General features: G+C 44.1%; 1 protein-coding gene across 8 annotated transcripts in view; it reads left to right on the forward strand.

The window, feature by feature from the left end:
- NEURL1 (neuralized E3 ubiquitin protein ligase 1) overlaps positions 1-26,587 on the forward strand; it is a 149,005-nt gene that overhangs the window by 83,806 nt on the left and 38,612 nt on the right. For all 8 annotated transcript variants that reach the window (XM_072039768.1, XM_027459893.3, XM_027459897.3 and 5 more), the window contains 2 exons: positions 4,454-4,695; positions 8,363-8,684. In XM_072039768.1, coding sequence (XP_071895869.1) covers positions 4,454-4,695; positions 8,363-8,684 — 564 coding nt within the window. The remainder of the gene's footprint in view (positions 1-4,453; positions 4,696-8,362; positions 8,685-26,587) is intronic.

Here is a 26,587-nt window from a genome sequence, read left to right on the forward strand (position 1 = left end):
CAAGGTTTGCAACCCCTTTCAGTTTCCCATGGTGTTGAGCTAATGTTTATTTTTAGTAAACCATATCTTGAAAAGTGCTTTTAAGAATACATTTGCAAAGCCTAGCACAAGGAGTTCATTGTGGTTTTTCTGCTTTTGATCTTTATTAATATGCCTTTGGAGAGACTGTGCAGATACTTTCAGGGCTAGGGCTTTCCTGCTGCACCTTGCTCGTGTCCCCAGGGAATTGTGTCCCTTGCATTCCCCACGGTGGTTCTTCCTTTTCATTTTCTTCCTTCTCAAAATCCATCCTGTAAAATACAGATATGGTACAGCCACCTGGCAATAAAACTAACTTTGTCATCTCCCTTTGATAAAGTCACCGTATTGAAACACGTTTTTATTTTTAAGATTTTCTTTCATGGAGGGGCTGGTCAAGCTTTGGAGGGGGCTGTCCAGGGAAGTGGGGGTTTCCCCATTCCTGAAGGTTTTTGAGAGATGTGGATGTGGCCCTAATGGGCATGGTTTAGCTATGTGACTTGGTAGGTGAGATTGATGATTGGACTTGATGATCTTTAAGTCTTTTCCAACCTAAATGATTCTATGATTCTTGGTGTGGTGTTTTGCCCTGTCCACTCTTCTCACTCTCACTGGCCTGCAGGACAGGCATGCCTCTGTCACCAACCCTTATGCCTCTCTTTTCCTCTTTCCCAGGTACATAAGGATTTGTCATTCCCACTTGTATTTCGTGTCAGTCCCAGGGCTCTGGTTTCAAGTTGTCTTTTCTCTTTCACTCAGTTCTGAGTGCCAATCATATTACACGCTTAAATAAGTTAATCTTAAACACCTTGCAGTTAGTTTCCACTCTGAAATGAGTTTTGACAATATTCTGATATGTGCCTGTCAAGATTTTTTTTCAACTGGAAAAGATGTATTTGTTAAAAATGAACTCCAGTCATTTTTTTTTTTTTTTGCAGCATTTAAGAAATCCAAGCCTTTAAGACTGTCTCATTTTTGCAGAGCATGAATGCTTCTAGTGAAAACCCCTAACAGGCTTTGGGACACATTTTCTAATCTGAGAACATCCAGTGCCCCAGTGCTGCCTTTTATAAGGCTTGTGGATTTTGCTCAGGCCTTGAGATCCTGGAGCTAGCACACATGAAGGGAGAAGCGTGCCACTTGTGGGGCAATATTCCGCTTTCTCAAACAGCCTGGGCTCCAGAAAGGATGCACTTAGGCGTCTGAAGGCAGAACAGTTTGGAGTGCTTCATGTTGTGGTTTCCAGTACTGAAGGAAATGGCACAACCAGCATCTGTTGTTGAGCATGAATTGAAAATTAAAGCCTATCCGATCCTTAAAACCATGAGAGTGAGCAGATGCTGATCTCTGTGACCCACAACGTGAAACCTGGAAACCTGTATGGGGACGCATGGGGCTTCTCTAGATTTGCAGCACTTTGACACTGGGGCTTTTTTCAGGCATGCCTTGGCTCTTGTGACTGTTGTCACAAGATAACAGTTGTTTGCATGATCATGGCACGTTGTTACAACTCCCGCTTGTCAGGAGGAAGTTTTTTTGCCTGGCTATTTTACAGCTGTGTCGTGGCATGGGAAACCTGTGGTGCCCTTGAACATGCTTTTGGATTCGAGCCTTCTTGTTTGTTTGCAAACTTTATTAGAAGCTATTACTTCGCTTCTCCTTTGTAAGTGACTGATAAGTCAGGCTGTGGAGGAGGAGGATTAGGCTTCCAGCTAATGGAATCTCACATGATTTCTCTGATGCCAGAAGGACTTTTGCCTGTTTTGCCAGCTGAGACTCCAGGTTTGTGAGCTTCACTCAATTCTTTTCTATGAAGATGAAGAAACAATAAGTTGAAACCTACTGCAAAGGCCTCAGATGTGTTGTACCAATATTCCTAGCAGCAAAAGCTAAGGATGTTGAAATGTGTAGTAATTTAAATAAGTGAATGGGAGAAGACTGGAGTCTAGGTCAAGCTCAGTTTGAAAAAAACTCTCAGCAGAGGATTTATTTTTAGCTGGCCAAGCAAGGACAGTGACGTATCACCATATTGTGTTTCAGAAGTGTCCCTTTCCTTTCTTAAGTCCAGTCTTTGGTGTTTGTGTTACCACCTGTCTGAACTTGCATGGTGTATCCTCCTTTTGGAGTGGGCATACTGTCCTGAAGAACTGAGCAAAGGCATCTATCCTATTTGGCCCATTGCTTTGTAACTTCTCCAAACGTTTGTTAGGTGAAAGTAAAACCCAAATATTTTTGGTTTTAAATAAAGACTTTTTTTTTTTTTTTTAAATTAAGATAGTTTCTTGTCCTTATCCAACTGTGTTCCTCAAGTGAGAGTCATTGCTGAGTGAGAGCATGTGGGTTTTCTCCCCATTTGCATTTTCCACCTGAGGAAGCCTTTCCCTGAGTGATTCCTTTCCTTCCCATAGGATGTAGTCACCCTGAGTTTCAGCTGTATGCACAGGGGCACTTCTCCTGCAGGCATTGGCCTAGGGTGAGTTTGACCCATTCTCACTCAGCAGTGCCAGACTGTCACAAAAAATAAGCATTCCTCTAACATTTTTCCCGTGGGGGCAGACAGGACCCTAAGGCTCCGTAACACAGCTCCAGCAGATGCTCTGGACATATGTAGTGTTGTTATCAGAGCGTGTTTTGAAAGCTGTGAGCAGTTTTTGTCACTTCATTACCATGTTTTAAAAGGGTGCCACATCCTAGGGAGAGATGCAGCAGTTGTTATAATCACAGCCAAATTATCCAGTAAAATTAGAGCAGAGATATGCAAACAAGTTAAAATGTCTGTGCCTTTATGCTTCACAAGTTTGTTTTGGTAAGTGGCTGCTAGCAAAAAGTTGGAGCTACAAAATTCAGGTCTGGATGCAAGTTTAGCTTGAATTGAATGTATATTTGGTGTTTGCTTCTCTTGTGAGAAACAGGAAGATGTCTTATATTCTACACAATTTTTAGCATCAAATCACTTCCAGCTGGTTCATCTCTCCCTTACAGCATTGATGAGAATTTTTCAAGGTAAAATCACTTGTCTGGCCTCTTTGCTCTGTTCTGGAGGGATAGCATTGAGAAGCAGAACAGCAAGAGGATGAGAGCAGAAAGCTGAAGAGGCTGATGTTGAAGTTGCGTCAAAATGTTCTCATCAGAAATCAGCATTCTGAGTTCTGTTGTTACTTATTTAGACTTGCTGTGATGATGAACCATTGCACTGTCACATAGTTACAGGCTGCCCTAAAAGCTAGGAGGAATAAGGTTCAGGCTCTACATTTCTACCTCCCAGGAATTACATTAGAGGTGTAAGCATTATTTTATAGTAGCTATATAAAGACATAAGTGTCAGCAATTAATTTGCATGAAGAATGTATATAATTAGTTTATGTAGTTTGTGCATTAGAGGAATAGAATTTTAAACCGGTGTTTAGTCGTGCACAAGCAAAGTGACACAGCGTTAAGGTCACATTGCTTTCATTGCATCCCTGAGTCTATCATGGAATAATTCATTACTCTGTTGGTACTCTATTCCCAAATCTATGAGCATCTCCTCCCAAACATACATGCATAATGTAGTCTGTTTTGTGCACACAAGGAAAAAGAAGCAGATGACTTTTGTTCAGTATAATGATTGTTTTGTGCTTGAACTGCTTCAGGCTCCCTATTGAAAAAAACAACTCATGAATCCTGTCATTCATGAACAAAGCTGCTGTCGTGAATATGTCAGTTGTGCACTGACTCTCTTGGTTAAAGACGTAATCTCCTCCCTGCTTTACACCTTCGCTCCCTCTCCACTTTCCTTGCCATGTCATGGTGTGCTGGTAAGCGCTTTCATGACGAGTGGGATCTCAGCTGAGGCTCCCATCTCTGGAGGAGAGAGGAGTGTAGGTGGGTGGAGAAGTCCAGGTGGGTTATCACTGAGTAGTGCTCAGGTATGAATTAGGAATTTGTGTCTGAGCTGGCACTTAGTGAGAGCGGATAGGACAGCACGCAAAGGCAACTGGGCACAAGGATTGATGGAGCTGCTGTTGCAAAGGAGGAGTGGGGGAAATGGTCAAGTTGGGTGGGAGTCCTCCAAAAAGGGAAGATTTCACCTGACTGGGACAGCTTTGATACACAAACATCACACATGCTTTGGTCCAGTTTTGGAGCTGATTCTTGCCTTGTGTTCTGATGTGTGGCCTCAAAATGGCCTCTGATTTCAGGAGCTGAGCTGTGTTCTCCATGCCATGCCCTGTACCATCAGGTTGCCCGGATGGGGACCTTTGATGTCCTAATAGTCTTTTGTAGTTCAAGGTGCTCTAGAAACCTCTAGTAGTTTACAGAGACAGGATTGACTGACTTTCATTTGGCTTTACAACCTTCTCTCCCCCTTCTCCCCCCATTTTTTCATTGAGAGTTTTTTGTTTTACTTATTACAGTGGATTTTAAACCTCACTTTTCCTCATTCTGCTTTCAGATTCCATAGGTGGCTCATTTCCAGCTTCCTCCCACCGATGCCACCACAAGCAGAAGCACTGCCTTCCCATCCCACAGTGTGGGACTCTGACCGTCAGCCCTCTGCTTTTCCACCCCCACACGAAGGGGTCCCAGATCATCATGGACACGACACAGAAGGCAGTGAAACGCCAGTCTAGCTTCTGCAACGCCATTACCTTCAGCAACAGGCCCATCATTATTTATGAACAAGTCAGGCTTAAGGTGAGTGGTTAATACCTTCCCTTATTGGCATGGTAGCTACTGTGAATGACTGTTGGGGTATACCAGGTGCTCACAGAAGATATTTAACCCCTCCACACAAAGCACAGTAGTCAGAACTTGGCCTTAAATATCTATAATCTTTCTGCTTTTGTCACCATCGTTCTCAGACCCATTAGTACAGACCCCTATAGAAACTGAAGAAAATTGCTAGAGATCCCAATGTGCTGGGATCTATGGCAGCGTGCTAGGCTTCCCTGCCTCTTCCCTTAGAGCCAGCAAAGGAGCAAGAAAGGAGGAAGATGATTCCTTTTAAAAATGTAGGGTGATTTCAGGCTCAGGCCCATAGGCAGAAAATCCCCCCTGTAGGTTTGCTTCGTCTCCTGTGGAGTTCTTACTGGTTCCATTCAGGCTGGAAACACAGCAGGACTCCCTCACATTGCCTAATGGGATTTCTTCCATGTTGGCTAGCAGTTTGGACAAACAACTGCAAGAAATGATTTGGGAGGAGATGAAAGCAACATTTCCTTTTTGAAAACACTATCAAAGGTTTGAGTGGGCTTAGTGGTTTAGGCAAAGGTTCTGGATTATTTCTTTCTCATTCTGAAACAATGTAACTATCTCAGGAAATTCAGTTGTTTATTACTGTATATTTTAGGATTTTAGTTTGCATAACATATGTGAAGAATATGCATGCAAATGTTTCATCTCTGCATGAGGGGTTTATGAGCAGGGCTCCTGCTGAATCTACTGGGAAGGCCTCCTGGGAGTGATCAGCAGGCTTCAGCAGAACTTGTACCCTAGGGACAGACAGAAATGTGAAAATGCCTCTGTTTTCTGATAAGTCCATAAGCCTTATTGTTACGTATGCCTGTGGAATACGGGATCTTAAACATTTCATGTTTCTTACCAGCTAAAGACCAGCCACTAACTTAGTTGTTCAGGTCTTATAAAATCCAAACTCCCTTCGGAAAACTAGGGGAAAGAGGTCAGGAGACCTCATTCGGTTTATTGAGGTTTATTCTGAGATTTCTTTGCAGCTTTGGGAATCTATCAAGCTGCCAGAACCATATGGGGTTCAGGAAGATTTCCTCTTTCTCTGCCTCTGAGATGCATGCCCCAGTTTGTTTTCTTCCATGTAATTCAGGGTACTGCTAGGTAGTGGAGTCCCTTCCAACACTTTAGTGGGAGCCTGAGTCTGTAGAAGCAGCTATAGCTTAGCAGTTTGGGTATGGAGTGCATCTTTTCCTCCCCTTCTGGTACCCAGGGGACCTCCCAAGCCTTTCTACTAGCAGTGGCTGCTGAAGAGAGAATCTGGTCCATCATTAACCATTGCCTTTTTTAGCAAAACTGTGTATCCTTTGTCCAGCTGTGTCTAATTCTTGGCAGGCTTTATACTAGATTTTAATTTGGATATTAGTTTGCCTGTGGTCAGACTGTATTGAGAACTGTTTATAGGTGCTGATTAATACATGGAACATGTGCAGCCTAGATTACCATATGAATATTTACTTCATGCAGCCTGTGATTGCTGTAAAGTATTGGCAAGAGACTGTGAAAGAGTAAATTGTACGAATAACAATGAGGCCATATTTATCTCAGTCCCAAAAGCTTTTAGGGCTTGCAGTAAATTTGCTACAATAAATAATCCTGGCCGCTTCTTGGAGTGCGTGCATATTCCCTGTTTTGGCACATGCATGCCCCCATCCACCCCCCTTCCCCTGGGGACACGTGTGATCCCATCCCAGCCCAACCAGGGATATAAAATAGCAAATCTGCTTCGGTCCTTTCTAGTGCCACCCCAGTGCATGTCCTGCAAGCCAGAGTGTCATTCCCGGGCCAGAGGGCAGCTCTGAGTGTCTGATGCTGTTTTGTGTAAACAGTTTAGGTGCTTGGCTGGGTTGAGGAGGGGTAAAGAGCAGCACTCACTCAAGTGAGAAACTGTCTGTCGGTTGGTAACTTTTTTTTCCTGAAGCCCTGAGGTGTTTTCTCTGACACTTTAATAACGCAGAAATCTGTAGGCTTTCAGCAATGTCCTTGTGGTGAGATTGTTGTGCTCGCAAGGGCACGTGTTCCAGATTTGCCTTGGAGAGGAACATGTGAAAGAAAAAATGCAATATTTACAAATGTTATTACAGAAGTATTCAGAAATCCAAAGAAAATGTCTCAGAGAATCCCTTGGTGAAAATCCTGCACTGTTGGCTCCCACACTGGTATATGAGGAGCTGCTGCCAGGCTTTTGAGGACAAAATCCAGCAGTCCTGGGCAGCCTAGCCTCTGGCGTTGCCAATTACCCGAGCCATCAGCACTTGGACACAAGGAGAAATTACAGTAAGGCAGCAAGTTGTGTGAGACATCTGCTCTGTGGTACCTATTCCTGTTTCTGCTCTTGTCCTGCAGCAAATACTGAAACTGCTTGAGGCTGCCTGGGCGCTGCAGGATTAGTGCACAAATAAACAGACTAATTATGCATCAACTGACAGGCAGTGACTATCCTGGCCCTGCAGAAGGATTGGATTCAGCATTCTTAGGTTTTCATTTCATAGGCTGGATGCTGATGGGCTGTATGCTTTTGAGAGGAGCAGTTCCCAGCAAGGTCGTAATGAGCAACCATATGAGAGAAAAAAATCTCTGCGAGCATGGTGTCCATGTGGGGCCCTGCTGCCACCCTGGAGATCACCCCCTTCTGCAAGGAAAAGGCAATTTTGTGCCTGGGTGGTGTTCCTGGTATGCTGTATGTGCTTAGGACCCACTGCCCGTTCCCTGCCCATCTTATTCAGCCCAGAGCCCAGTTCAGGTCAGAAGCAGTTGATGGCTCTGGAGGCATCTCTGAGCCTTTGTTCTGCTCTCTGATGTGCAGAAGGGTGGGTATGACACATGCAGCACACCAAAATTTATTAGCCAATGTTTCTAGTGTGCTTTTCAAACACATTAAGTAACCACACAACGATGGGGAGCAGGAGGGTGAGTATAGGTGAGCATCACTATCTTGAAAATCACCGCTCATGGCTGAAATGAATAGGTTTTCATCACTTATAATACAACATCTATCATTGTCCCCTAACTGTTTATTAAATATTGTTAAATACTTTAAGTTGTGCTTTTCCACACACAAGTTCTCTGCTGCAAAGCTGTGATTTCATCCAATCTGACAAGCTAAAGAGGGGTGAGATTGTCTTTAGCTTGGCTGGGAAACCCAGAAAACCCTATGGTGGTGACTGTGATTCTGGAGCCAGTGCTTTTCCCTCAGGTCCTGAGAAACCCCATCATCCAAACACCAGGGGGGAAGAGCTCTGCTGCTGCAGGTGCTGCCTCAGCTGAGATGAAAGCTCTTATGGCCATTTTTTTGGCACATTTTGCAAGACGACATTTCTTAGGCCAAAAGGAATTACCCTCGAAATAAAAGTGAGTCATCATGCAGCTGTAATTACATTTCATCTCTCCCCATAGATTTGATGCAATTTTTTTAAAAATATGTGCATTATATCCTAAGTGTGCAGTATTGCTACTTGCAGATGAGATATCCGCAGCAATGTTTGGGTAGAAGGTTTCCTAAATCTGGTGGGTTTATCTGCACGGTGGCCTTTGATATTTGATGGCATGGAGCCCGGAGCGTGTAAATAGAAGTCTGAGTGCCAAATGCTGTTATTGCTGCTGTTGTTTTTTGCAGATCACTAAAAAACAGTGTTGCTGGAGTGGGGCTCTTCGAATCGGGTTTACTTCTAAGGATCCATCAAGGATTAACCCTGACACCCTGCCGAAATACGCGTGCCCCGACTTGGTTTCCCAAACTGGTTTCTGGGCCAAGGCTCTGCCTGAAGAGTTTGCCAACGAGGGGAACATCATCGCCTTCTGGGTGGACAAGAAAGGACGGGTTTTCTATCGGGTGAACGACTCTGCCGCGATGCTGTTCTTCAGTGGGGTGAGGACGGCAGAGCCCCTCTGGGCCTTGATCGACGTCTACGGGCTGACCCGCGGGGTGCAGCTCCTAGGTGAGTACTGCATGAGCTGGGCTCGTGCCCAGGGGTGACACGGAGACATCTCCATTCTCCCTCCAGCATCTCACAATCCCAGTGGGTGTTTGAAGCTTAGCACATAGATACCTCACCACAGGGAGGGGGGGAAACGATGGTAACAGTGCATCGCTGGCAGCCATCTGTAAGTAAGTGGATTTCTGCTCAGAGATGTTGTGCCAACTACGCTCTCTCCGAGCATCTTCTGGAGTGTGGCACATACCTTGCAAAACTTTCTTTTTGTCTGACATGCTTTCCCTGTGCCAAAGTGGGGAAAAGCATTTTTTGTTTTATGGGTAATTCCTGCCTGGATGGCGCTATTGCGGTTTTCTGGCTGGGTTAGTGGACAGATTTAAAACATGGATATCATCCAGATTACCTGGGAGAAACCGTGGCTGGTTTTGCCAGGAGGTTATTTTCATAGAGGAGTTACATTCATCCTCTGGAGCCAGAGGATTGGAAATGCAGTTGGGGTTGGAGGATGGGGAGTGCTGAGTATCTGTGCATTCTGCCATCCTCAGCTAAAATAAAGGTTGTTGGCAATCCTGAGGACTCAGTGTAACCCCAGGCATGCAGTCTTGGCAAGGTTTGGGGTATTTGAGTTTATACATCTTAAACTGAAAAGAGTCTCCAAGGACCCAACTTAATGGTCTGCTAGGCTGGTGGGGACCAGAGGTGTCAGCATGCAGTCTCCTAGTTGGCTTTGTGGTGCTGCTGGGAGGCAAATCACAGCATTTCACCCATGTAACAGCAGCTTCACAGGTGTGGTTTTGACTTTAGAAAAATATTAGATGGTAGCTGCTATCTACCATGAGCTGAATTTAATTAGATGATCCTGCTAGGTTGAGGGAGATTCTGGTTTCTCTTTCATGCAGCCTGCTAACTTCTTAAACAACAAAACCTCTCAACTTTATGATATATATTGGACTTTAATGAAGCCTTATTTTGGCAGTTCTGCATCCTTTCTGCACTGGTACTAAGAAATATGGTGGCAGGGCTGCCCGTAGCAACCTACACAGCCTCTAAGAGGCATGTTGGTTCAGGACATGAAGAAATGGGACTGTCATCTTGTTGCAAAAACTATTGGCCCCAGATTGCACAAGCCAGAGGAATGTAGGGATTTCTCGACAGCTTTTTGCTTTCTTTTAGGAGTAGAAAGATTTATCTTCTGTTGTGAATCAGCTTGTGTCAGAGCCACTAGGCAACCATTCTTAGGCCAAGAAGGTGATATTTGAGCTGGGATCTAGAATTTGGGCAAATGTCACATTAAGGATTCAGTTAGGAAGAGCTTACGAATGACTCAAAGTTCTCTGGGCTGCTCTTGCAAGATTTGGCACCTCAGGACTCCTCTGCCTGATTAATGAGGGCCCATAACTCTGGATTATGTGTTTCCTTTCAAAACACCCGAGAAATGATTTCCTATCTGTCATCCACCCCTGCATTGTCCTAGCATCTTCCACATCCCTTTTCACAAGGAAAATGTGACTCTTGCCAGCCACTGTTTTGCCTCTATTTTAACAGGCTCTGAACTCTCACTGCAGCTCTGGTGGGTATAAACTCTCTGAATGAAGCAAGCAGCTTCTGAGTTTACACAGTTGGCGTGGAGCTCAGATACATATTTATAGCATGTTCCAGCAGCCTTCAGCAGGCTTTAGTCCTAGCAACTGTGCCGAAACATCTTAGGCTTGAGTCCTCTCTATCTCCATTCATTGTTACAGAGCACTAAAAATCAGAGCACTGAAATCATCAGCTCCATTGCCTCTGGATCATATAGACATACCCGCTGCAAAGCTTTGCATGCATGTGTTAGCGTAGTAGACCACACATATAGTATGGGACAACTTGCCAAAAACTCCTGGGACTTGACAAATGAATTTCATAGCTTAGCTACAAACATATGGTCAAATTCAGACCGTTATGGCATGCAGGGCATGTGATGGAGGCTGGAGATGCTGGAGTGGTACGTTGAACAGAACAGCCCAGCATTTCAGATTCCAGTTCAATGATTTATTGCCTCCTGTCCCCCTTGATGTGTTCCTTGTTCTTGAGCCTCTTTGTTTTCCTAAAGACTGTAGGGTTGCAGTGTCACACTGCACCTCTGCACTGCCTCCACTTGATTTTATGTGTGCTTCACCCAGGAATCTGACCAAAAGCTTTACCATTTGTGGTGGTTGTCTTTCTGTTTATTGCAGAATTATTCCCTCCCCACTCCCAATACGTAACTTCACTTCCAAAATCAGACTTGTCCCAGAGAAAGATGTGTAGCAGTCACTGCAAGATCCCACTCTGCAGGGAAACTCATTTACGTCCCCAAAAGTCAACTTCCAAAACTTTGTTTTTCTTATCTGCATTACAATAATAGTCCCAGCCAAAATTAGGGATGCGGTAAAGCGTGGCAATGACCAAGTCCAGTGAGACTGCTCTTGTATTACAGATTTAATACAGGCAAACCTGGGAAAAAGGGGGACAGAAGGCTGTGAGAGGTAACCTCTTTGCTGGAGCCTTCTTTGCCTGCTTGATTTTGTTCTAAACAGGTAAAAATGGCTTGCATGGTTCACCGAATTTCAGCCAAAGGGAGATCAAGGAACTGAGTTTGGGCCATGTCTTGGCTGTCACTGCTGGAACAAGTCTAAATGTGAGACCAGCTTAAATCTACTTTGAAGGTGGCTTTGGTGATGAAGTTCACCACGTGGTCAGTCACGTGGGAGGCTACTCCTTGTTTTGCTCACCTCTACCCACGTTTTACAGAAGAAATGTCTTAAATTCATCCAGGAAGCTGGTGCTCCTATAACCACAAGGTCTCGGCTGTTTTCCTGCCACAATGTAAGTGCCCACACAGGAGAGGTGGTTGCAGTCAAGTGCATGGAGGTTCAGTGCTATAGGGTGCATAGATGCAGGCTGAAGTGACCTGTAAACATACCCTTATACAGTGACACTCTCCGGCCGACATGCCCAGCTTGCAGGCAGGATGGTTTACAGCTTTGCTTCCCTTTTTGGGCAGCTAGTTTTGCACAAGTGCACTTTTACATTCCAGGATAATTTAAAGTAATATTTACTAGAAATGTGCCTTAGCCTTATGTTATCACTCCAACATACACACATGCTCATTCACACTTTAAAAAGAGTCCGAGAAAAATGGAATATAAGCAGTCTGCTGCCTCACTGCTAAAATAAAACATTAAAAAAGACAAGGAAGGGGCCAGCTGTTAACTCCTGGGGTCTTCAGAGCCTTGGAAGAAGGATGGCAGCTCATGGGAACCAAATGGTGGTGTCTCACATTTGCCTGCTTCTTCCCAGAACTTGGCTAGTAAGCTTGGCATAGGCTAAGAAATGTTCATGTGTTCTTTCTATGGATTCAGTGCAGGGACCTTTCCTGTTTATTTTTTTGTTCACTCTTTTCTCTCATCCATCTGTATTTTCATTCAGGCAGTATTTCAAAGTCCTCTTGGTCTTTACTAGCTACGACTTGGAAAATCACAGGTAATTTTGTTTAGGTTGGCACACTGAAAGGCACCTGTTGAAAGCAAAGCTTCACCACCTCTTGTAAATATAAAATAAGTGGTAGTCTAGCAAGACCTTGCAAACCAGGAAAATTTAAAAAGTACATATATTAAATTATTCTGAAGTAGACAGAGTATAAATATATATGTCAATCACAAATATATATACAGATTCTGTTAGAATTAACTGACAGTGCTGTATGTTACATTAGATATTTAAGAGATCTTTTCTTTCTCCATATTTCCTTTCTAGCTTCCTATCACTTTCTGCTTGCAAAGTGACAAAAGTCAAAATGTGAACCAATCATGCATGGAAATTTACCCATCTTGAGACTCAAGCTAGTGCACAGTTGACAAGGAAATTGCACATTTTGTAGGGAAGGAAGAGAACATGTTTTTCTTTCTTTACCCATGTCAGTTCTTAGCTAAATTGAATCTTGAGCTCCAGAGCACCTTTAGAAGAAACATTAAATAAGTCTCAAATGAGGTGGATTTATGCACAAATTTCAGGTGTGAATGGTATAAGACTGAGGCTAAAACTGATTTATCACATGCATCTGTAATTTTACAATGTGGTTATTACTATTTTATTTTCCATGTGCAAAAACTTATTTTCCATTGCCCATGGTAATCCATTTCTGTTGCTATTCTGAAACATGCAAATAAGCACGCTGATGTGCTGAGAGTGGCTCGCACTAAATGAAATTGGATAATCAAATCTGACTGCAGTGTATTTTTACAGTGCATTGTTGAAAGTGGAAGCTATAAACTATTTACCCTCTCTGTGGAAGTCTGTGACAATCTGATGGAAAAGAATAATATGTGTTTAAACAGAGTCCTACTTAATGAAGGCAAGATATATGCAACCTGCAAACAGTCAGTTGTCATTGTTTTTCCGCATCTCCTAAGGGGAGAGAGAATTTAAATTGCTCATAAAGTTTTATTGTCTGTAGCTGTTGTCTCTATGGCAGCTGCAGGAAGCTCTCTAACATTGCTAAAAATGTGAAAACAGCTTAATAAATAACTCATCTCTTGCCGTTTTAATCAATCCCTGCTTTGCCTTGGCATCTCTGGAGGGATATATTTTTTCTAGATGCGATAGGTACTGAAAGTTACGGCTAACCCAAAGGTATTTGGAGGTTTCTCTGTCCTCCAGGTCCGTCTGTCTTGCTTATGACAATGAGGCTGCCGGGGATAGCCCTTCCAAACAAGCCCGAGTTCATCATGGCAGTGACTTTTTTTCCTTCTCTTTGCTTTTGATGGTAAACAGCAGAGAATTTGGGCACATCAGCCTGCGCTGGCATCTCCCCAGGGTCCCGCGTGACATGGCCCCTGCGCGCTGCGCTCCTGCCACGTGCCTTGGCAGCCCCGGGGAGCTCAGGCTCTGCGCTTGGACGGCAACCTCTGAGCGAGCTGGGACAGCCAGGCGCCAAGGCAAACACGGCCTCCGAGGGGTCAGTGCTTTGGACTTGCCTGGGTCTCGATGAAGTGGTGAATTACATCTGTCTTATCGCTGTTGCGCAAGGGTGTACCTGTTGCTTTGGCCCAAACTGCCTCTTCCTTAGCGGGACTGCTCAGGGAGCTAAAACGTTACTAAATGGGAACAGAAAGGACCAAATCTGGCACATAACAGTCTATCGGTGATATGTACACCACCAGAAATTGTATTCACATCGGTGTCAGGAGAAACTGCAATTGAACCGGGGTAGAAATAAACGGGAGAGGGATTAGCCTGGCTATTACTGTCCAGACTGAGAAAAATGAAGACTGTAACAAGACAGCAGGATCAGTGGAAAATAAATTCTGTGCTTTGTCAAGTTCCTTTAGTTCTGCTAAGCTGAAATATTGTTCCTAACACAGGCAAGAAAGGCTATATAATAATATTTTCCATTGTACCCATAAAAGCTCAGGGAAAACTGACAATTTTAAGTGGTGTTTACACCATGGGTATGTGGGTGCTGTAGTCAGATAATGACACTGCAAAGATAAGCTCTTGAGTGTTTTTTTTCTTTTTCTTTTCTTTTTTTTTAAAGATATCTTCACATTAAATATCTGTTCTCATGATTGATTTGGCTGTTGCTTTAAGGAGGTAAATATTCTGGTTTTCAATGAGAAGTTCATCTCAGCTTTGCTAAGTGTTGTTATTTTTTTAGCAGAAGTATGGAAGCTGCAGTCTGGAAACAGTGATTCCAATTAAAAGTGCTTTGACCTTATTTTACGTCCACTAGAGGTATAAACTACTGGAATAATTGAATATATGCAGAATTTATTATACAGCTCTTGTTCGTTGTAGAAGTTTCCAGAATAGGCAGGGCCTTAGAGAATAAGAACACGCTGCGAATGGAGCAGTGTGTACTCCTGGGAAAGATTTCAAAGAATTACTTACATTAGCGGAGGTTTTAGTATTTTGTTTTAAACCATTAGGTTAAAATAACTTTTAAAAAAGAAAAGAAAATGCATTCTCCTAATTGTTACTTACGTGGCGTATAATTGCATTTTCCTTAGTTTGTCTGATGTGGTTTCTATTGCAATTGTGGAAGTGAGAGGAGTCTTTAAAAAGAAAGGTAGAGAGAACGTACTTGTACAGGGAATTAATCTTTGCATCTTTCCGAATTCCTTCCACAAAAATACTCAGCAAAATAATTTAAACCTCACAAACCCTGTCTTTGAAAGCTGAAGGCGAACTCCTCTTTGTTCATAAAGCTAGAGCTTGACAGAAAGTGTGCATTTTCTCCAGTGAAGGCAGTTGAAGCTAGAGGTGAGTTATGTATATAAACTGATAGATGATCTGGTAGAAGAAAAACAATTTATTGAGCTAATCTTGCAATTCCAGCTGTTCCAGCTGAGGAGGCCCTTTCCCCTAAGTCTGTATGACAGATGATGGCTAAACATTGCTTATATGATAAAACTAAACACTGGCTCTGTACTGTATGTCTCCACTGGCATGAGAAAGTACTTCATCATTTCAGTATCTAATTGGTATCACAGCTGCTGAACATGCAATTCACCGTACAGAGGACATGATTTTATTATCCCTCTAGGTGTCTGAGTTATTAAAAAAAGTTTGACACCTTTAATAAAATTAAATCTGCTTTTCCATCTGTATCAGCAACAGAGCTAAAAATGAGCTTGCATTATACTCCAAAGTTTCCATTTGTTTTCCCAGGCTGCTTAAGCAGAGCTGTTGTTGGGCTCAGTCTGGAACTCCTTACCTTTAATCTGATCTGCTCTGTGCTACCAACCATTTTGACCAGTCTTACCAGCTTGCAGCCGCTTTGTGGAGTTGCTCTGGTTTTATGCTGTGAGCAGAACCTTGCCTCTGGTTTTTACTTATTCATCACTTCTCTTTGGCCAAACACCAAGCAACAGAAGCTCCTCCAGACCTTGCCTGGCCTGTCCCAAAGAAAACAAAGGAATTTTGGACTGGGGGAACTTGTGCTGATTCAAGCCAGGGCTTCTCCTTCCAAGTACCCTTGTCAGGAGAAAAGAGCCTCCAGGGGTCTGTGCGAGTGTAACTGTTCACAGGTGTCTGAATGATGGCAAAAGTGCAAGGGGTGTCATATGCTTGTGGAGACCCAGATCTTTCATTAACAACTTGGTTCTGCATCCTCATGTCAAGGGCAAACTGCCCTGATGGCAGGAGGAAGCATTGAGCAGCAAGCTGCCCTTCCAGCACCAAAGGGCTGATGCAGCAATGCCCAGCTGAGTACACAGTGCCTGGTGCCACAGCGTTAAACTCAGTAAACCACTCTCTCAAATTAACCATTGCTAAATTATGGTGCTTTCTTCCCCCTAAAAGTTATCTGTTAAGTGTGCCTGATACGCATTGCAAATAACTGGCCTTAGACACCAAGTTCACATTAAATCATCATGCCAATAAGGCCAGATGGGCTAGAATGACCCATTTGTTCACTTATTCCAAAGAAATTAGTTGGGATTTCATAGGTATGAATCAAAAAGAGCCTCTCTGTTCAGCAGCTGGATGTGACCCTTTCCTCATGTGTATGAAATGCAATTCATGTGACTGCCTCTGTACAAACAGTACAGTGCAACTTTTCAGAGTTGTCTAGATGAAAGATGTGTTGATTCAAATGAAAGAATTTCTTAACAGTGAAATTTTCAGTGGTGCTTCCAGGGCAGGCAGTGCCAGTGCTCTGGGGCTGGGAGATCTGGGAATGTGCATGGAGAACAGATCCCTGTGCTGCCCCAAGCATGTGTGTTCTTCACCACAAGTCTCCTTTGCTCTGTGCAAACAGACAGAGCCTAAGATTCTCTACCTGCATTAAATTTACTTCCAATTTCAATGCAGAGGTTACATTAGTTCTGCCTAGGCTGCAGGTGATCTTGCAAGGTGCTGTTCTCAGAGAGACACTGGGCTCCTTTGTCCTGCTCAGACATTTAGGGTAATCTGTACCTTGCAGTCTTCTACCACACTATTTTTATTACATTATCGTAATATGTTCTTCTGGCACTACTATATTTTTTCAGTATGTTGCGTCGTTTGTTGAAAATAACATCTCTTATACTAAGATGTGCTAGGTAAGTGCTTCCTTGTACTGCCATGGGTATTATAGCAGGGTGTTGGCAGAATGATGCAAAACTTATAAAAAGCATTTCCGTACACATAGGCTAGAACAGTATATCTAGTCACTTACAGGTTTTGATTCTGATTCATCAATGTCACTTTGATCTTAAAGGGCTTTACTGAAATATTTCAAAAGAAATTCCCATTCCATCTGCTCCTATTAGAATTTAAAATTAAACTTACTTGGAATGGGTAATTTTTTAGTCTGTAGCTAGAGTTAAGTCTGATAAATCAGATTGTTGGCCACTGAATCAAGCCTTGTACCACTGGCTGTTGCTGGTGAGTTTAAGAAGATGAAAATCTCTAGTGATGCATCTGGCCACTGGTGTGACCCTTCACAGACAATTAATTCTCTTCAGGGAAAAAAAAAAAATGTTTAATTGCTCTATCTTCTTTTAAGAGGATAAAGACCGCTCTAGGGAAAAAGCCTTTAGAATCCAGTAATCCTATTGCCATGCTGGTACCATGCCAATAAACACTGTGCATCTTGCATGGAGAGAACTGAAGCCCCTGAAATTTTTAATGCAGAGCATCCTGCTTTTCTCTGTGTACCCTCAGCACCATGATCTCAGCTGACCTGATCTGGGATTCTGATGATGATTTGATCAATGCATTCCTATAGACTTTTACATTTCCTCCTCATTCTGCAGTGGCGTTTACCTGGTTGTTTTCCTTTGATCTCCTCAGCATTTGTAGGCAGCAACCATCATCCTCCCGAGCCTTCCGTGGGCATCGGCAGACCGCTCTGTTATCCCAGCATGGTTTGAGTGAAAGCATCTTTTTGACAAGAATGCCGGTCCTGTTGCTTTCTGTTCGTATTTGTAGCCTGGTTGGTTCTAACTAGATCTTATTCAATGGCTACATACACTGGAGTGTGCTCCTGCTTGAGATGAGTCTTGGTGCTGCATTTGTCAAAACACTTTTTTTTATTGCTCCATTCCCAACACGGTAGAGGCTGTAGGTCTTGACTGTAACACCGCTTGGCCAGGTGGAAGGAAATTGGCCTCATGCTGAAGGTCAGTGCTAGAAACAGTTGGAAGGAAAACTGAACTGATGGAGAATTTCACTGTGGAGCTGCAGGGACTGGCATTTTCAGCTCAGCCTAATTGGCTTACTCAAGAGAAATACATAAATAATTTGTTCATAGGCCACAATCACTATTATGACTATTCGTATTATAATTTCTAGTGCTTCAGTTTTGAATGTGCGACTGAAAGGATAAACGCTCCATGTGAAACGGATGAGCTCCAAAGAGCCTAAATAACAATCAAATGGTGAGGCAGAGTGCTCTGTGTTGGCAGGCTAATGGATGAAAGCTGATGGAGGAGAAATTCAAGAGGGAAGTAAAATAGCAGGTTTTAAATGTGTGCAGTTCCCAACCCCTTCTCATTTGCTCAGAAGACTGCATAGGCTGCAGGACCTGAATTCAACAGGAACATTAAATACTTCCCCACCTTTTACACATATGTGTCTGTGTCCGGCGTGCCAGAAATTAAGTATATGCTTGAGTAAGTCTGTTAATTCACATTCCTAAAGATAGCTATGTGCTTAAGAGCCCTGCTGGATCTTTTTCTTCGCCATCTGCTTGTTACCGGGTTCTGTGCAGGGTTTGCTAGGTTAAAACCAGCGATCTGTGGTTAATCAGTAATCAATGGTTATACCGGGATCAGGCTCTGTGCTTAATGGTTTTTCTGGCCTGAGAAGTAAAGACTCTTTCAGGAGGAGAGAGGTGAGTGTGAGTGGGGGAGGCTGGGACGTACTGCAGCAGCCTGAGAAGAGGTGGAGAGGCTGCCTCCCAGCAGTGCTTGCTGTTCTTGGAAAACACGGATAGCTTCTGTGCAGGGAGGTTTAGACAGGGTCCAGAAGCAGGAGGAGGGCAAGAAGATAAAAGCATGGAAACGGGTGAACTGCTGGCTGAAAGCAAGGAAGGAAGAGCAGGCTTGGCAAAGCAGGATCAGGATATATTGGCAGGGAAGGGAAAAACAGCTCCATGACCAGGATACCATCCCTGCCTTGCCTGGTTTCCTTACTAGTGTGAAGTTACATGTGTAAATCACTGTCTTGCTTTGACTTTGTGATGGCAATTATAACCCAAAGACTTTTTTTTTTTTTCTTATTCTTTTCTCCTTTTCCTCGACAGCATATTTGATGCTATTTGCTCTGGGGTGTTAGGAGTGTTTCAGCCACTTTGCATGGGCCACTTTGGATGCCCGGCATGTTCCTTGCAGATAAGTCAGCTCTTTTATCGAGTCAAGTACATACTACTGACACACTCCCTATAAAAGGAATCATTAAGAGACAGGATTAAAACAACCCATGGGGAAATATCTGAGTCAGATGTCTCTTACATCCCAAATTAGATTGGTGGCTTTCTGTTCTGCTCTTGATAGCACCTATTCCTCTTTGTGCAAAAACCCTCTTTATCATCTAGTTAATTTATTATAGAAGTCTTCTGCTAGTGAACATTGACAGATCTATCAAGGGGGTGATTTAGATGAAGGTGAGTAGGCTCTGTGAGGAGAGAGTAGAATCTTTTGTTGGTCAATAGTTTGCAATGGGGATTTCACACTCCTCCGGCTTTGTCTGTGGAATTTGCTGCCAGATGAACTCCCGTCTATCAAGCTGCACTTTAGTCTAATCTACTTAGTAGCATCTCTACAACAATCAGTCGAGGAGAAAACAACAACAAAAACCTCTAAGATATGTGTACTGAGTTCAGTGCTTTTCTGCAGAGGGTTTAGTTACAAATGGGAACAGTGGAAAATTAATGCAAATCAATTGTAAGCATGGCTTTAGAAAGAACTAGTTATGCCTACCTGCATCATTTCTATAGGCAAGTGTTCAGAGTTCAAATAGCCTGATTTGACATAGATTCAGAGTGAGCTTAGCTGATGCTGGGTTAACTCTAAAAGTTTTGTGGCAACCACAGAAGCAAGGATGAAAAATCCTGGCCCAACTTTGAAACTGGCATGAGGGTAAACGACACCACTGGACAAACCATGGCAGCAGTCTCTGCCTGGCTTTAACAGAAGGATGAAAACCATTGGTGAATGACAGCAGCTTCTCAAAGTGCCCCAGGAAGACAACTTCTTCACCCCTGAAAACTTCCACTAATCAGGCATAAGCATTGTCTGAGACATATTTGCAGCCACCAGTGCCAGATGCTCACAAGCACCATCCCCTCCCGAGGATGTTCCTGTTGGCAGCTACTTGACCAAGCTATTATTTTATGGTATATGTAGTTTCTTTTTATCTTTTCTTGCTGTCAGTCTCTCCAGCCCAGTAATCATGTTTTCTTCTTTGCCACAGCCTCCATATCCTGCTGTCATTCTAAAAATCCTTCAACGATGTTAAATCTTTTCCAGTTATATGATGAGAATTAATTCATTCTGACACAGCCATGAAAATCTGATTCAATTCCTTTTTTTGGTATCTCAGTCACAGTCCTTGATCACAAATCAGCATGAGTCAGAATTTCCCAGGTTATTATTTCCTCAGAAAGGCTGATTGCAAGCCTGTCTCCATATTTAATATCCTTTTTTCTGACTCCTGCAGAGCCAAGCCATCGAGGGTGCTGCAATTTTGTTCTGAGATCTGCCTGTTGTTTTGTTATTTAATGTCACAGGTGGAAAACAAGGTAAGAAAAATAAATATCGCAGACCAGTTTTAGTGTTGCAGCTTCCCACCATTAAGTAGCTGTGTCCACGCTTGCTCTCCAGCATGATGATGAATACAGAAACTAGTAGGATTTATTTCTCTGGAGACCTAGAAATCTTGGGTCGCAACTGGGAAGGAAGCATGTCTTTATCAGCTCTTGCAAGGACATGCAAATTTCGTAATGATGGGTTTTCAAAGCAGCTGTATCATGCTGGGATCATCTGCTGAAATGTGCTGTGCTGAAACTCCTCAGATTGGTTTTGAATCCTTTTGGGTTCAGCTCCTTAAATGAGTAGCTTATCTGGAGTTACCAAAAGTAGGCCAGAACAGAAAATATGTGGGAAATACTCTCTTTATCGTTGGGATTTTTACAATTTATTCTCTCCAATGCATGTGTGCCTCTCAAATATTAAGCCTTGAGTCCAAGACCATGTTGGCTGCCCACTGGTGGTGTAGGCTGCTGTCAGTCTGCTCCATGTCGGGCTGTGCTTTGGCCAGGAGGTGTTTGGAAGTGTGAGACTTCCTTTTCCCTGCACAGAGCCACTACCTCTGGAGGCAAATACAAGGAAATCCCGCTTCCACTTGCCTTTGTAGCTCTCCTGGTGCTTGCTGGCCATTGAGCAGCAGCCAAAGTGCAGCAGGAAGGGACAGGCCTTGCTTCTCCCTGCTCACAGGAGGCAAAACCCCTGAGCACACCCTGTGGGTTTGTCAAGGCACAAATTCAATGTCCGCCTTGAGGACTGAGGAATTGTTTCCACGTTCTCCATTGATCTCTGCAGTTCCCTTTTGTGATTATCTTGGGTTCTTCAAATGGGGTAGTAGTAGTTTTAATACCCAGTTGGGTGTTTTGCCTGTTTCCTACCAAGCTCTAGTTATTGTTCTGTTTTGTTTTGTTTTCCCACATTAAAAGAGGTGAGAAAAATGCACAAAGTCAGGATCATTATTTTCCGTGAGGGAAGAATGTGTTTTAGGATTTAATTGTTTAGCAACCAAGCAACAGATTCCTCAGCCTTTACACTCTGGTGTAAGTATATCAGATTGATAACTAATATTAACAGTAAGGGACAAAGATCCATCCTTAATTTTAGTGGTAAGGGATTCAGCTCCTAGTTCAGGTTCAGATTTCTAACCTTCCTGGGACAAACTACGGATGTGTCTGCTTGCTGCAGAGCGGCAATGATGTTTTTCTTTCTTGCAGGGGACTGTGGGTTTCCATTCCTCTGAATTACTGGTCCCCTCATGTGTCAAAGGCACTGCTGTGGTGCTCCTACCCTGCTAGGCACAGCAGTTATTAACACTTAGCCGAGTGAACTCAATTTCCCCTAAAATTTCCAAACAATTCTGGGCATTATTGATGAGGATAATTAGGATAAGATGGTGGTATGCGCAGAAAGGGTGGCCTTTCTGAGGCTCATCTATTATTAATCATCCATATAATTTCCCTTAAGTGACAAGGTGCGATTGCTTTTTTAAGGCCCAATTGTGTCTTTAGGCTACAGGCAGAGATGAGACCCTCTGGCCTGCATTATTGTGAATTACCCACTTGGGAAATGAGAATGCAGTGGTTGGAGATACTGCCTGGGAGCACGCTTGTGACAGAGAGACAAGCAGATGCTGAATAAGCAAGAAATTAATTCTTTCTTCTCTTTCTCCTTCCCACATAAGAGACCAGTTTGTTTTTGCTGGACCTTTGCCGGCATACGGGCTGCAATACGGAGCCAGTGTGTGCTGTCACGCTTAACCTTCGGTGTGGCAGAAAGCAGCCCATGGTGGGGGCAAAAAGCCTGCCCTGGTTGCAGCGTCTGCTGGGCTGGCTCACAGCTTGGATGGTGTATGGGAGGAGTGTGGGGCTGAGATATCGGCAATACATTAAAAGGTTGGAAAACAACTCTTTATGGATGAAACAAATGTTATACTCTGATTTAATACAATACAGTAATTGTGCTTCTAATGAAGAGCAAATCAGTATACTCTTCATTAAAAAAAAGTGATAGCATAATAAACTGAGCCTTATTAAGCTCAAGGAAGCATAAATTGCTTGTAATTCAAAAGCATTATAAAAAATGATTACAGTTCACTGCTGAACTCTGTATCACAGCCTGTGAAAGTTTTTTTTTAATGTTTTGCTTTGAAAATGGCATTTTGCTTAATCAAAGTCGTTGCAATTAGAGGGAGCAGTAATGATCCAGAAGATAGCTGGATGGTGTTGCCTTTTGAGGATCTTCACACCATTTTCTTAGTGTGAAAAGTGATGCTTGGTGTTGGCAGAGAAGCTCCCGTGGCTCAGCATTGCAGCAACTGGAAATGTTGTGTTTTGCAATACACCCCTCTTCCCCCAAACCTACCATGCTGTTGAATTCCATCCACTTAAAACAGAGCCTATGTTTAACAATAATTTAAATCATTATCCTGCCTGTCAGCTCGGAGTTAAGGGGCTACGCAACTGCGATTCTCTGTTTAGAAACTGCCTGGAATAATAACTTTCAGATGTCTCAAATATGCACCACTTATCTATAACATCTAAATACAAATGTCTCCCCGCTGAGCGAGCCCGACACTGTTTACCTATCGTGTCCAAACCATTCCAGTGGGCTTGCTTGGCGCGTAGCGGAAAGCCCTACATCCGCAACTCCTCCAGCGCTGTCAGTGTAATGTTTTTCAACTCCTCCTCACCTTTGGGTAACGGCGAAGACAGAAACAGCCTAAGCCTGGGGGTGACAAGTGAAGAATGTCCCTGTGCACGCAGCCCGGCCCCATGCGAAGGGTAAAAGTGCACGGCAAGCCAGTGCTGTGCTCGTGCAAATGGGATGATGCTTGCGCTGCTGGGTCTCTGCCAGCCTGCTGTGAGATGATCCAAACACTGAATCCCACATGCCCCCAGTGTGCTGGGGCTGGGCACAGCTGAGGCTGTCTCTGGCTTGGTGGTCCAAGGCGCTTTCTTTGCCTGCAGAGCTTGGTGGGATGTGTCAGGTCTCATTGAATGTGAAGCTCACGCTTGGCTCCTGCTGCGTGCTCCCAGCAACTACAGCGTGCCCAGCCCATGAGGGGCTGTGGTGTGGGGCTGCCTTGGGCAGGCATCCTTGCAGCTGCACCGTGGGAAACCAGAGCAGGGAAAGGTCCTCTTCTCCTCTTTACATCTGGCCTGGGGCTTTTGAGGGTGAGTCTGTGATTTTGGGGACTCTCCCCAAGGTGTGGTGTGTCGCGTGCCATCCATACCTGGAAGGAGAGGAGCTTCACCCCTAAAACTGGCACAGGGTACCAAACCACATGTACTGATGCCCTGCAGCCTGATGGGTTATGCTGTGAGCCCTCAGATTTCCTAATGCATCCCTTAGAGTCCCACACAGTGCTCTGCTTTTGTTTCTCTTGGGCACCCTTAGCTGGCCTGTTGCAGCCAGAGAAGGTTAAATAAGGTGAAACAGAAGTATTTAATGCATCTTTGCATCATCTTTCATTCCGAAGTGAAATCTGAGTCACAGCTCACATGCCATGAGCCAAAATATATCAGATCTCTGCAAGTGTTGACAGTTCTACCTGCAGTGACTTGGCTGCATAAGGCAGTTATCCCTTTGCTCTCAGTTAACACCTGGATTACCCGTGGTCTGGACCCCTGCAGCACTGCTGCTTTCCTTGTATCACACACACAACAACAGGTTGTCTGAAATGTAGGTGTTCTGGGCATTTAACATGGCTGTTATTTTTTATTGAACGTGTGAAAGCTGGACTGTTATCACGTGCTGGACTTGTTACCAAATCATTTTACATGGATGCGGTTATGGAAGCAAGGTTTTCCCCATTCGGTTTGGTGGCAGCTACCATGCGTGTCCCCTCCACAGCTACCTGGGGCTGACACAAAGGAGCAACGCTGATCTTCCACCTCTGCAGCCTGGTTTAGCCCACTACTGCATTTTTCAGACTATGTATAATTGGTGAAGCGTGCACAGCATTGGTTAAGCTCAGAATACGGTTTCTTCTTCCCTTTTCTTTTCTTTTTTTTTTTAAATGCAGGCTTCCTTGTAGGGATGTGGCTTGGAAAGGAGTCTGGTTTAGCTTGCTCTCAGCCCGCTCAGGAAACCAGCCCAGTTGGGCTCAGCTTTCCTCATGCAGCAAGCCTGCCTCTATGCACACCAAGGTCCAGTTTACTTACTTGAAATGCCCGGGCTGTGTTTTCGTTCCTCATGAGGCATTCATCAGCTGGCGTGCCTTAGGCCTGTTTTTCCTGGCAGGGTGTTTCTGGGCAGGAGCACACAGAGGCGCATGGCTCAGGCACCCGCTTGGCTTGCCCAAGCTGCTCGTCCCACAGCCGGCCCCACACGGCGTGCTCGGGGAGCAGCTCTGTGGAGCAGCCACACAGCTCTGCCACCTCCCCTCCGCCCATCCTCATTCTTTTTGTGGTCACAGGTGCCATCATCATCATCATAGGCCTGTCCCCACCCGCCCAGGTGCCAGAGCAGCTGGGGATGGGGACGAGAGCAGCATGCAGGACCCACAGCCTCTTCAGGTACCGGAGTTGTTTTCGTGCTGTTTGTTGCTCTAAATCTGTGCTGGGTGTTTGCTGCCTGGACAGAGAGAAGTCGGTATCTAGGATGCTGGCATCTCAGGTATCTTCAGCAAGAGATGACCATTGATGTGGTCCTTCCCAAGAGGCATCCCGAGGTGACATGACTGAAAGTCCGACAGACGGTATTGGCTTGCACAAGAAAGCTGAACTCTTTCTTGCTGGCCAGAAAGAGTTAAGCAGCCGGTGTGGACCTGTGTGATCAGGTACACCCAGTCTCCACAAGGAGCTGGGGCTAGTTTCATTTATTGTTGGTGGGAATTGTTTGCTGTAATAAACTAGAAGCGTGCAGTTGAAATGAGTTTCAGCTCCTCCACAGCCCCCAGCACTCTCTGATCCAGTGCTTTGATTACCTGGGCCCATTTTAAATGCTAGCTCAAGCGTCAAGCCCTCACATTTCCATTTTGTTGTTGAAGGCAAACAATTTTAATAGCTACCCAGCTATTCGTCAGGCTTAGGCCCTGCTGCACGCGTTTGGATAACATACAAGCTAAGTGCAGTGTGGGAGCTAATGAGCTTAACTGGAAATGTCCAGAGGTACCAAAAATCTTTTTTTCAGCAGCTCTTCATTTCTGGTAGAAACAGGGAGAAGTTCTGTGTAAATGATCACTGTAAACATTTCTTGGGATGGCCCCTGCTGAGGTGGAGGGCCCTGGCCAGGTCCCTGGCCAGCACTGAGCCAGGTTTCAGACACTGGTTTGCCAGTGGCTTCAAGGCCTGATGATGCACATGGGTTTCCTCCTCTGTCTCATCTTCGTGCAGATATGGAGAAGTTTTACTTGCATTGTCCAGTTTGCACTGGAAAAAAGTTAGAAAATTTATGTTCTTCAAAAACAAGAGAAAAAAAATAATAGAAATGGAATAGATTACAGTTGTTGCCATGCTGCTGCTGCTGATGGGTTTTTCCCTATCCATGGTTCTCCGGAAAGCGTTGGAGAGCTCCCGAGAAAGGGTCAGTCACCCCAACAGGCTTGCTGCAGAGGTGGGAACAGGTCAAGGGTGATGCTGGCTGCCTTCAGTTTAATCACTGAGATCTGGAAGTGGGAGCTGGAAATCCCAAAAGAATCTGGTTTCTTTAAGTACTTTGACCCTTTGGATTGGCTGTGGAGGCTCCTGGGACAGGAAAATTTATGTAAGACATTTTGCAGTGTCATCTTTTTTCTTGGTTTTTAGGAAATGATGAGGCTGGATGGAATTCAGAGGGGTGAAGGGGACTGTTCTCTTGTGTTTAATAACCGTGGCTGCTTGTTCCCAAGGAGTGTCGGTTGCTTTACAAGGGGAGGCAGGATGGTGTCTGCTTTCTATCTGCTAGGACAGTAACCATTTTATTCACAGAACTGTCTGAATAAAGATAAATTACTGAATCTTGTAGAAAACTTGATGGTGGGACAGCCTTCTCACTAAATGGAAATAATAACATTTTTTTGAGCTTCTCTTTATAACTGTTTACAGCCCTGGGTATAAAAAACCAACAACCCTCCCTCCTTTCCCCACCCCCCCACCAATAATCATACAACCAAACGACAGAAAACAAAACAGACTGCACAGGGACCAGAAATCTTCCAGACTTTCAACGTTTTCA

This window comes from Anas platyrhynchos, chromosome 6 (genome assembly GCF_047663525.1).
Source record: "Anas platyrhynchos isolate ZD024472 breed Pekin duck chromosome 6, IASCAAS_PekinDuck_T2T, whole genome shotgun sequence".
NCBI classification, from domain to species: Eukaryota; Metazoa; Chordata; class Aves; order Anseriformes; family Anatidae; genus Anas; species Anas platyrhynchos.